At 37.4% G+C, this 12,858-nt stretch overlaps 1 protein-coding gene across 2 annotated transcripts in view; it reads right to left on the reverse strand.

The window, feature by feature from the left end:
* LOC124158688 (sensory neuron membrane protein 2-like) overlaps nt 1-12,858 on the reverse strand; it is a 47,997-nt gene that overhangs the window by 20,296 nt on the left and 14,843 nt on the right. Inside the window, exons 4-5 of one of the 2 annotated variants that reach the window (XM_046533921.1) lie at nt 6,144-6,386; nt 2,651-2,886 (exon numbers count right to left, since the gene is read on the reverse strand). In XM_046533921.1, coding sequence (XP_046389877.1) covers nt 2,651-2,886; nt 6,144-6,386 — 479 coding nt within the window. The remainder of the gene's footprint in view (nt 1-2,650; nt 2,887-6,143; nt 6,387-12,858) is intronic. The other variant, XM_046533922.1, reaches the window with a different exon arrangement.

Consider the following 12,858-nt stretch of genomic DNA (forward strand, 5'->3'; position numbering starts at 1 on the left):
TCTACAGTTTTTCGTGTGCTCTCAGGGATATACGAGGGTGGTCTGAAAAGTTTTCAACCTCAACGTTAATATGGCAACACTAGTAAATAAAAGTTATGAATTTTAATTGTTTATTTGTTTATTGTTACTAACCAAAGTTTCAGCCATTTTGGACGTGCAGTTTTTATGTAACAGTCATTTTAGTGAGTTGATGTGAGTGATTTTGTGATAATGGACAAACTCGAGTATCGAGCTGTCATTAAATATTTGTTTCTGAAAGGCAAAACGCCTACGCAAATCAAGGATGAGTTGGATTCTGTGCATGGAGACTCTTCACCATCATTTACAACAGTGAAGCTTTGGGCAGCTGAATTGAAACGTGGCCGTAAGAGCTTGGGAGACGATGAACGTTCGGGACGTCCAAAAACTGCAACTACAGACGAAAATATCGCCAAAGTTCACCAAATAGTGCTAGAAGACCGCCGAATTAAAGTGAGAGAGATAGCAGAGGTCATGAACATATCAAAAGAACGTGTTTGTAACATCTTACATCAACATTTAGGAATGAGAAAGCTGTCCGCGCGTTGGGTGCCGCGTTTGCTCACGTTAGAGCAAAAACTTGTTCGAATGAACATTTCCAACGCTCTATTGGCGAAGTTTAAACGCAATAAATCCGAGTTTTGGCGCCGACTAATTACTGTTGATGAAACTTGGATACACCACCATACGCCCGAAGCGAAAATACAGTCCAAACAGTGGACTGCACAGGGGGAACCGGCTCCAAAAAAAGCTAAAACTGTTTTTTCGGCTGGGAAAGTGATGGCGACAGTTTTTTGGGATAGTCATGGAGTTATTTTAATCGATTATCTTGCAAAAGGAAAAACCACAGGAAAATACCACGCATCATTACTTGACAAGCTGAAGGCAGAACTTGGGGAAAATCGGCCACATTTGCAGAAAAAGAAAATCCTGTTTCACCAAGACAACGCACCGTCTCACACCTCAGCGATTGCAATAGCTAAAATCCACGAATTACGCTTTGAACTGCTTGACCATCCACCTCACTCACCAGATCTAGCCCCAAGTGACTTCTTTATGTTCCCCAATCTAAAAATTGCTCTCGGAGGACAGAGATTTTCATCCAATGAAGAGGCAATCACCTTCGTAGACAAATATTTTGCACAGAAAAGCGCCGAGTACTATTTGGACGGGTTGCAAAGATGGGAGCATCGCTGGGAGAAGTGTATAGAATTAGAGGGAGACTATGTTGAAAAATAAAAAAAAAATTCAGAAAAAATATTTTGTATTTTTGTTAGGTTGAAAACTTTTCAGACCACCCTCGTATATAGGTACCAACAAGTTGCATAAAAAGAAGTCTCCACTTCTTGAAACCATTTATGTCAAATACCTACCGGCTGAAAACACCAGAAAATTAGCAGAACACTACTTAACAAACAGTTATACATAATTCCCTAAGAAAGACTTAAGAGAATTCCTTAAAGAATAATCAATTGCCAACATAAGTTATGGAGACTTAAACGCCAGCTGAATAAAAACCGGATAGGTATGCGACCTGCACAACATTCTTATAGAATTTTATAAGAAATGCAGACTTCTTATAAGAATTTCTTTAAGAGTATATATAAAGATTCTGTAAGACTTATAATTGCGAACTTCATCCTTTGGTGTATTTAACTTTGCAACAATATAAACATCTTAAATTTTCTTCGAAAAAATATCACTGTTTTTCTCTCTTAATTTCCGTCAAAGTGTGCATTTGAAATTGATAGCTGATTTCGTGAAGAACATGTTCCCTTCAACTCAAGATTAACTAAAATGTAAGCTATAGATTATAATCTAAAGTTTGAGTGTGACATAGGTTTCCCGTTATTCCATACTGAGTCAGACCTTGTGCATGCATTTTCGCATCTGAAGTAGGCCCAAACATCTCTCACTTGTGTAAGTTCCTAATTTTTCACTTATGGAGGCTTTAAAGGATAAAAATGACAAACCTGTCAATTAATCTCTCTTATAGAGGTCTATCTCTTATCCAGTTCTCGCTTATCGACGTTTGACTGTATTTATCATTTATTTCCTTTTGTCACACTTGAGTGCACACGATTTCCTCATTGATATGTAGCAGTCTTTTGAATGCCTCAGTCTCATCAGTTAATGATCATGAGAGGAAAAGTTGGCTAAGGAAATTAAATGATGCTGAATCAAGACTCATGAAAAAGGATTAAAGAGGTACATAGTTGGTATACCTATCATTTTAATTATATGGTCATTATTATACAAAATCCAAAGCATACAAATTATTTGTTGGAGGAAATGTTTGAATATCCAGTTAGATTCCCTTAATGTTGCCACTGCTCAAGTTTTCTGAATTTCTGAAAATTTCTATTTCCACTCTTTGTGCAAGAAATTGCATATTCCATGGATCTTCAGTATTGCCCTTCAGGGAGTACATGTTTTTGAAGGAAAACATTTTTGCATCTTGAAAAAATTAAGATGTTAAGAATGAATGGTAGTGCTATGATCAAAACAATGAACTGTCATAAAAAATGATGTGATGTTGAACAGGATATTACATATGTGGAGAGATCAATTTAAACATGCTTATAACAGCCTAGGCCGGTCATAAGGGAAACCTGGCCAAGTGGGTACTTACCTGCACAAGTCTGTGCTGAAAATGTCTATTTTGGAATCCGCAGTGAGGAAGGGTGGAAATATGGTAGCATCGGTCCCAGTTAACTTATTGCAATCCCCTGACCACTTTGTTAGTGTAGTGGAGTTTTCCCATCTCACAATCTTTCCAATCAGTTTTACGCCATCCACTGTGGGATTGGGTCCATCAACACTCCAGCCAAGCTTCACTTCATAGCGCCCATCATATGTATTATTTTTCTGCCGTACAAACGAATAAGAAAATAGAGTTACTAAGATAAATGTAGTCGCACAGAAATGAGAATTGAAATCACACCCTTGAGGAAAAAAATAACATTTTTGCAATATACTGTGGTGGTACCATCATACACACCACTTCTTTTCGAATTGAACCTTAGTTTCCCCTCAGGATTAAATTGGGGCGAATCAGTCGAAAGTCCGCCCACATAAGTAGTTTGCCATTGAGCCATCACGGCTAGTAGAGTCCGTGCAGTCAAAAGGGGGGTGATGTGCCTACACAATCAGACTTTTTAAGAAATTCAAAGGGTCACAGGTAGTGTTCCCAGGTTCCGCAACCAATGCGTTGACGTTCTAACTAATGCAATAAAGGGAAGGAAGATTAGCGATCTTAGCAGCCATCATGACCATTGTCTTTTCTGTAATAATATTTAATGACTTTATACTACTCCTCCCATATGGTGTCACCTCGAATACCAAAAGAAATATGAGAAAAGCCACTCCTTAGTGGCACACAGCATTACCTTCAACACAAAATACACTTCTCTGATTCACCGTCATCTCTCAAATACACAAAAAAATACCCTTTTTCCACACAGCGTCTCCTTCAAATATATGAAAAAAACCTTTTTCCCAATAATTAAAGCATATCTATATTCCTTTAAGTTTGACGGATGGCTGGCAATCTAGGAATACCAGGGCTTATGATCACAGTGACTAGTCCAGAGATTCCAAATGAATGAAGCCAATCACAGAAGTAGGCTAACCTCGACTCAGGGATCGACGTCATTCGAGAGGGGGGAGCAATAGGATGGGTGGAATAGCACATGGCAACAGGAATTCTCATGAATTTTCTTGGGTGAAGTCTCTTCTTTCAGACATCCTGGATCCTAATGCGGTGGAGGTGATTATGGTGAGCGACTCAAAGTTATAGTGCCTGCCACCTCGGCGGCTCTCTGCTACTTTTGTTGCCCTTCTGTATTTGAGCTGATGGGAGCAATAAAAGGCCTAGGAGAGTGTGGACAGCAGAATAAATGAGCGTATAGTGGTTAGAATTGGGTTTTTAAGAATTAGAATATATTTATTTATGGCCGCCCACTTCCCGAGACAACCTTCTGACTTGCCAGGGCAATAGTTGAGTCCATTGTACATGTCTTGTGATGGAAATCGAAATGTGCCCATTGAAAAAGTGGAACAATAAGACTAATATGGAATGCTAAATGTATGCAAGCTGTAATTTTGTCTCAATTTTGGCAAATTATACTCGACCATAACTAAGTCTGAACAAATGTTCTCCTCTAACCACTGCGTCTCACGGTAGGACATTCATGTACATGATAGGAGAGTCAGGGTGGCAAATTAGGGCAGGATTTTTCATATGCAAATTAAAGATGACACTTTGTTTTATAATGTGGTACAAAACCCTATGTGAAGCAAAGTGAAAAACATAAAGTTTTCCTCTACCCTAGGTTAAAAACACGTGAAAATCAGGACATTTTAATTGTTTAATTAAAAGTAGTGAAAATTATCATTATAATAAAAATTTCCCCGCAATGGATTCTAAAAATGTTTATTTTTTATAATGGAATGATTTAAATTTAGGCATTTTATAACATAACGCAACAGTAGCAAAAAACTTCAGTCAATTTTTTCAAAAAATGGGAAAAACGTTTTGTGATCATTTTGTATAAAATTGACGGATGTCTCCTGCTCCAAAAAAATTACTTAGAAATAATTTTATTTCAGTATTGTGATCACTGATTATTCTTTAATTTGAAAATATAATCGTTTTTCCAAATTTAAAAGTGAAAAATATCATTTTTGGCCAGCTTCTTTTGATTTCAGCCCACTGTGCGGCATCGAGGTATGCCGTACTGTGGACGGCAGCCGGCAAAAAGTCAGCTTGTGTGAAAGCGGCCTAATTTCCTCATATTCTATTGAATGTTCTGATATTCAACTGAATATTCTCATTTTCAATAGAATATTTGGAAATTCAATTGAATATGAGTAAATTTTATTGAATATGAGGAAATTTAATTGAAACTTTAAATAGGGTAGTTAACTTCATCAAAGAAAACGAAAGGCAGTGATTGCGATTCATTTCCCACTATTAGTGTATTCATAATATACAAATTATTTGGTTTTAGAAATCCCAGTTTAGATGAATGTTAATGGTCAATTTTAACCTCATTTGGAAAAGGCCAGATTGGTGGCCATGCAATGCCACTCCACGTGACATCACAGGGACCTAGATTCTGTACGAGTAGATAGGAGTTTTACATCGTCTGAGATTAACAATGCATGCATGAGGCACAAAGCTCAGGGAAACATTTTTTAATAATCACCTATTAAAATTGCCTAAGGTCGGAAAGTTTTCTTCATTTGATAGGGTATTAATAGGTAATCCTTATTTAAGCCAAGCGCTACCTGCTAGCAGGGCACTCTACGCTACCGCCATGCTCGGCAGCAAGTAGCCTGCATCATAGCAGCGTTCATAGCTTCGCACCCTGGTGGACTCACAAAACAGCAGCCAGACGTCACACAGGCTTTTCCTAGCATTCACACTCAGCCATTGTGTTTTCGATCGCTAGAAATTTTTCACTTTTCATTTAATTGCAAAAAATAGATATCGTCATTTATAATCTAAAAGCATGAAATATGTACTCCAGGAGTAATAATCTTTCAATTTAGGCAATAAAAAACTATGGGAAACCACCCTATTGAATTGGCTGATTTTTTTCCAATAGGGGGAGACCAATCACCAGCATGCAGTGTACCCAACACGTTCAGTATTTATGCAAAAGAATTAAATAATCAAAAGGACACATATATTCAATCAGGTGTTGTAGGCTCCCTCCACATAGCTTTCACCATGCAAAGTTAGCATAAAAGAGGTAAGCAACATGCAACATTTTTGGCTAATGTCCATATAAGATAGACATTATGCTTTGGTTCACTTAAAATATAGCAATCAATAAATACCGTATTTCTCCGAATATAGTCCCCCTCTGAATATAGTCCCCCCCCTAATTTTGAGGTTTCAGTTTTGGGAAAAGTTTAATAAATGCATTTGAATATAGTCCCCCCCTTTACTTTTACCTCAGGCATTTGTGGAAAAAAAGGGGGGAATATATTCAGACATATACGGTATCATGTAACTTTTTCACTCTTTTAGGTTTTATAGCTTAATTTTCTTGTTAACAGATACATGCAGTTAAATATACATCAAATTTTCAAGAAGAATAATGAAATATACTCACATATCTGAATAGAGCGAATTGTATATTTTCGTCCGGGTCTTTGATGATAGTTGGCGGTAGATGTTGAGGAAGATTAAGTAGTCCACAAGCAGGACTAGTAGTACAGTTGAGAAAAAGGGCTCCATCAAATAGTATATTTTTCACAGAATCCGTCAAAAATACATTTTTTACGTCAGGAAGTTTTTTGTCCCAATCAATGAAAGTAAAACTTGGAAACATGATTTTGACAGTTTCAATTAAGCCCTGGAATGGAATTAATGGATATTATAGCGTTAATTTAAAATGAAGTTTCATTGATGGGCAAAATATTCAATATAGCAATGTATTCAAAGCATTTTATTGTCTAATGTTCAAAAATAGTTTGATCCTTAGTAATATGTGTCTACTGTACAGATAGAATAAAACACTACTGATTGAGATAAAATGGAATGAGAAAGTTTAATACTGTATGTCTGTGGTTTCAGCTCACTTTGAAAGCCACCTTTGAAGTATCAGGAATAAATGTGTATACAAAGCTTCTTCTTTATCAAAAAGTAGAGAATTTTTTTCAACAGGATGCCTATTTTCCAAAATTTTTGATTAAAGCACCTACACCTCTTTAAACGTGAATATAAGTCCTAGAAGACTGAAGACAAAACAGAATTAAAGAATTGGCTCATTATCAATGGAGATATCGAGCCCTGAAGAAGACTAAATTTCTCATTTTTTCCGCTGACAAGGCAACGGATTATGTGTATGGGATAACACTTTGATGGATGGCAAGTGGATAAAATATTGAGAATATTGAGGTTTTAAAGGAGATGTATCTTAAGGGTGGTCACAGTATAACATTTTATACACCTCAACCCATAAGGACAGTGAGACTGAGAACTGGAGGGTTAAAAGGTAGGGAAGGGTCTGATAATTCCAACCGAGGAGAGAAGGATCAAGGCCATGGAGCTGGAGCGTTTGCATTTTTAACTCTTTCGAGACCGTGGAGTTCTCTCCCAAGCATGACTGCTGGACTGAGCCCCAAGAGACCCTTCGGTCCCCTCTGTATGGAGCAGTTTTGCAGGACATTCATTAAGAAGAGTCTCGCAGATAATCATACACTCTCAGCACCAACATTTTTTTACCCTTGCTAGCGGGGACTCTATATTATCTCGGACTCTGAAGGTAGTTGGGCTCCCTCCTTTCAGGGTTTATGACCTTACAAGTGGTATTGGCTCGTAGTCAATTTATGATTTGTTTATATAAATCAGCTATATGGATCTACAGCACACAGCTACAGACTTTGAATTGAATTCCTCGTTATTTTCTAAAAATTGTCAAATTCTGAATAAAGCTCTACCGTCAATACTAACGGATTTAATGCATTAACGATTTCCATGTTTATGTCTATACTGAAATCAAGATATAAGTTATAATTATGGTAGAATTTTGTTTAAAAATATTAAACAGTGCTTAAAAGACAAAAAAATCAACTCTTAGTTTATATTTTTTGAGAAAGGAACAAATATTTATTTCACAAACAGACTGAATGAATAATTGTATGTCCATGGTCCCTTACTACAAAGAGGGGTAATATTAGACAAGGGGTCCGAGTAAATATTCCCGGATTTCAAGAGTAGGGCCTATAAAGTCCCATTCCGTTGGGTTCTGAAATCAAGACTTCGCATACCCGCTACCATCATAAAAGGAGGAGAGCAAGGAAAAGTAAAAGTAAAGTATACTTATTTTTCTCTTTATTCAAAATATGGAGGAGTTATCACATCCACAGACTAGTATTACAAGCCTTCAATATGTATTTCTAATAGAGGAGCTGGAATCTCATAAGGGAGAAAATGTGGCACCACTATCGAGATGGTTACTACTCAAGACAGTAATTAATAATTTTTTAAACATTTAAATATAGCAATAAAAAGGAGGGGAATAATTTCATTTTTGACACTTGTTATGCTCTACGCAAAGCATTAAAATAAGAAAATGATAATATAGTTTGAGGTAGAAATAGATCCATGCAAATAAGTTTCATCGAAATCTTGGAACCTAAGGGACAGGCATTTGTTGAATTGAGGTGGAATGCGCCCTATTACAATTACATGAGGCAGTAATGCTTTAATAAATATGAGCCATGATTTTAAATTAATTAGGATTTTACATGGGAGATTATAGGGTATTTTTCTCAGACCGGAAATTACAATTCACTCATCAGTCATCCTCTTGTAATATATAGTATTTTCAGGCTTTCATCTGATTGAAATCTATGTTACTAATAAAACTGACTACCAACTTTCCCCCAACATTTTAATAGCAAAACCAGTTTCACTACAATTCATATCCCCATCAGGGGCATAGTCATCGTATTACATATAGACAGGTATTACGTATGTACCAAAACCGTTTCCATTCATTGAAACTGGTAACGTAAATTAAACTAAAATTAACTAAAATTTTTGTGAAAAATTAAAATTCAGTTTTATAACATAATTCTCTAGTAAGTTTTAAGTAAAGCTATGCATCCACTGGAGACTATAAGTCTTGAGATTAAGTCTGGAGTCTCGAATCACAAGTGAAAAGTGGAATGGGAGTAAGGCCATTCTCGGCGATAGCATGAGATAAATCTCCGAGACTTCAATTGTTGCCAGTGGACATGCATACTTCCCTTCCTGTATTACTCTTGAGACAAAGTCTCACAATTTGACACAAATTCGTTCTTCTGTGACTGGTCTCGGGTCTCAGAATACTAATAGACGAGCAATGTTTTTGCATTTATCCTTTAGTGGACACATTCTTGAGACTCGCTTCTAGGAGATCACTAGGAGACTAAGGCTAGTATTCATTGGCCACAGTTCTGAGATAAATCTCAAGATTTATTTGGTGACCAGTGGAAATATAACTTAAGAAAAGGCAAATTTGCAGCCCATTCCTCAAGAGTTGACATTAATAGAGTTCTGGTTCATTTTAGCATTTTCTTTCAAGGAGGGAAAGAATCACTAAAAAAAAGAGAAAATAATAATGGACCACATGAGGCCCATGATCAAGACCAAGGAGTAGCTAAGAAGCAGTGAAATGCTTGGCATGAGCTTGTGGCATAATCAACATACCAGCCAAAAGGTTAAGACCACGGGTGGTCTGGGGCTAGGGGCCCTTGGCTAGTGGCGTAGCAATGGGGGAGGTCCAGGGGGTCAAGATTCCCCCCAAAATGTAAAAACACAATTCCTTTCCCACATAAAAAAGAAAGCGAAATCTTGAAAAATCATGAATTTATTAAAGATTTCTTAGACAAATGAAATTGCTTCCATTATGAAAAGAGTAGAAATTAGTTCAAAACTAAAAGATACAGTGTCCGGCATGATGCGGTGGAAATCTTTGATATTCAGCTTATTAAAACAACTTGTCTGTTTCCACACTTTTATTTTCACCGACCATGGTTTCGGCAACTTGTGCCATTGTAAAGACATTGTGTTGAGTGCTGAAGAAAAGTGGAAGCTGGTGAACAAAACCCATCACCACCTAGATTTTTCGGTTTGCCCAAGACCCATAAACCTGAAATACCCATCAAACCCGTAGTGTCACACAGCACTGCCCCCTGCCATAGGTTAGCAGTAAAATTAAATAGCCTTCGAAAAAACTTGACCACTTTTAAGTCACAATATAGTGTTAAAAACTCATTAGAACTTGTAAGAAAAATTTCCACTGAGAAAATTCCACACAACGCTAAAATTTTATCTTTTGATGTGTGTAATTTGTTTACCTCAGTACCAGCAAAAGAAGCATGTACCTTAGCGGCTAATTTACTAAAAGATTCTGGTCTAAATACATCCTTGGTGACTGAAATTAAGTTACTTTTAGATACATGTACTGATCAGAACTATTTTTTATATAATGGAAAGTTTTATAAACAACAGACTGGTCTGGCTATGGGGTCACCATTATCACCAATTCTAGCGGAAATTTTCATGGCCAATCTAGAGCAAAACCTGTTCAAATCCAAAAATAAAGAATGTTCGTTATTGGTATCGGTATGTTGATGATATTTTATGTATGTGGCCAGGTACCTCACGTCAGATAGATGGTTTTTTATCCCTTTTAAACTCAATTCACTAATCAATTAAGTTCACCATAGAATATGGAGGCAAAAATATCAACTTCCTAGATTTAAGCATTTCCATTGAAAAGGGATATCACGATTACTCAATCTACCGTGAGAGTACTTTTACGGACTTTATAATTCCCAACTCTTCTAACCACCATCCTTCCCACAAAATAAGCTCGTTCAAAGCAATGATCAACAGATTAACAAACATACTAATGTCCGTAGAAAATTTCAACTTAAACGCCATCAAAACCATTGCGAGAAGGAATGGATTTGGCACATATTTAATAAACAGACTCTTAGAATGTTCTAGACGGAAAAGAGCCCTCAATATGATAGCCTACAAGCCAGAGAATAGAGACAAACCATCTAACTGGCGAAAGATACCATTTATCCAGAAAATTTCTTTTAAACTTGATAAGTTTATTTCAAATGACAAAACGAAAGTGGCTTTTTATAATCCATTGACACTAGGTAAATTATTGTTTAACTCTAAAGATGCATATAGTAATGATAATAAAAGTGGAGTGTATGAACTGATTTGTGACGATTGTGAAACCAAATATATTGGCCAGACTGGGAGGAGTTTTAAAATGAGAATGAGAGAGCATAGACGATGTTTCTTAAATAATGACAACTCATCAGGAATTGCAAGACATTTGAATGACGAACACCATTGGTGCAATTTTGATGCAAAAATTTTACATGTACATGACAAGGGGCGGAAACTGGATTTCTTAGAACAGTTTGAAATTGTGAATTGCCCCGCTGATTTTAAATTATGTAACGACCATGTGTTCCCATTCCACCCATCCCTTCTGAACATTACCCTACCTCCAACCCATCGCGCATTGACGTCATCAGTAACCTCAGATTGAACACACCCCAATAACATCTCCCCCCTCCTGAAAAACCTATAAAAAGGCTGTCACCCAAGGCAATGGCACAAGTTGCCAAAACCATGGTCGGTGAAAATAAAATTGTGTGGAAACAGACAAGTTGTTTTAATAAGCTGAATAGTTAAAAACCCGGTCAGGGGCACCGACTCCATGGGGCCTGAGGGGGCCCTAGCCCCCTCAAAAATTCCTTATGGGTGTGAGGAAATATTGTGTCAGGCTTGTCGATTTTCCCCGGGGTGTCCAGATATCGAGATTCGAGTTATCAGGGTTCTAATATTGATCATATGACTCTTCTAAAATGCCTAAAAACTCAAAGCTCACTACTTATAAAATTTCCTGGGGCAAGATCCCCGGTTTGGGCCCCCCCAAATATTTTTTGTAAATCGGCGTCCCTGAAAACCCTCTACTTATTGCTTGTAGTGATGGCATAAACGACTTTTTGTGGAGCTGCCTCACCGCTCATAGCACACTCCTGAGAGCCACTCGCACAGTGCGACTCAGCAAAGCGCTTCTAGGTTGAGGGGAGGGGGGAAGACGGGAGAGGAAGAAAGGGGAAGAGGGGAAGATGGTGAGGGGGGGATTTCTGAACGAAGATTTAAAATGCAGCATTTCCTAGATCACAATTTGAAAAATTGTATTCAAATCAATGACGTATTACATATAGTGTGAATACCGTATGTTGGCGCACGGGCCCACGAAGTACCTGAGCCGCAAGCAAAGGAGGGGAGGAAAGGACCGACAAAAAAACAGTATGGGACCGACACAGGTAGCTGGCGGGTCCTTTCGCATGTCCCTTTCCAAATGGTAATGAATGGCTAAAATTGAGTTTAAAGCGAATTTATACTTGAAAAATATTATTGGCTACCAATTTTCACCAATAAATTAACAAAAATATGGAGATAGTTCATATTTTGCCCAAAGAAATTTAGAAAAAAATATTTTATTCCACCCACTGTGTCCCCCCCCCTCCCCCCCCCCCCCCCCCCCGAAAGAAATTCCTGGCTACATCACTGCCCTCGGCTGGGGCTCATGATTAGGCGCTCCTTACTCCATGGATAAAAGGTGCTATGAAAATAGACTCAGATTTCTTGAAGCAGAGTTGTTTTTGCAATTATAAATTCTACGTTGTGATTATGTACCTTATATTTGGTGGGGGTACTCTTCCGGAAAATTTTAGGAAGTTATATGCCTGGAAATGGATGTTGATGCTACTTTGGCTCTTAAAAACTAGATGAAAGTTAATAAAAAATTGAAATTTCGGAAGAAAAAAAAATATGATGCGTGAGATATTCACAGCTTATAATAGTTAACAGGGGCGGATCCAGGATTTCTTTCTGGGAGGGGCACAAGCAAGGCCGTATCCAGGATTTTGTTCAGGGGGGGGGCACAAGGATACTTTGTAATACAAAATGAACGAAATGATAATGGGACCGTATTAAAAATCTAGCATATTTTTAAGGGTCTGGGGGGGGGCATGTGCCCCCGTGCCCCCCCCCCCCTGGATCCGCCTATGATAGTTAATAATGTATTATGGTTTATATTATCTTATTAGTGAATTCATTCCTTGAAACTGCACCGAAATCTAAAAAACCACCAAAATTCAATGCATTTTTTCATGCATTATTTTGGTTGAATGCAAAGCATGCTTTCGAATTAACCTTTCAAAAAAGCATCAGCTTCTCTTTAATCTTCTAATGCCTTTATTGTATTTACTTTTTTAACAGCCTTTTCATACTTA

The sequence above is a fragment of the Ischnura elegans genome, chromosome 5, assembly GCF_921293095.1.
Source record: "Ischnura elegans chromosome 5, ioIscEleg1.1, whole genome shotgun sequence".
NCBI classification, from domain to species: domain Eukaryota; kingdom Metazoa; phylum Arthropoda; class Insecta; order Odonata; family Coenagrionidae; genus Ischnura; species Ischnura elegans.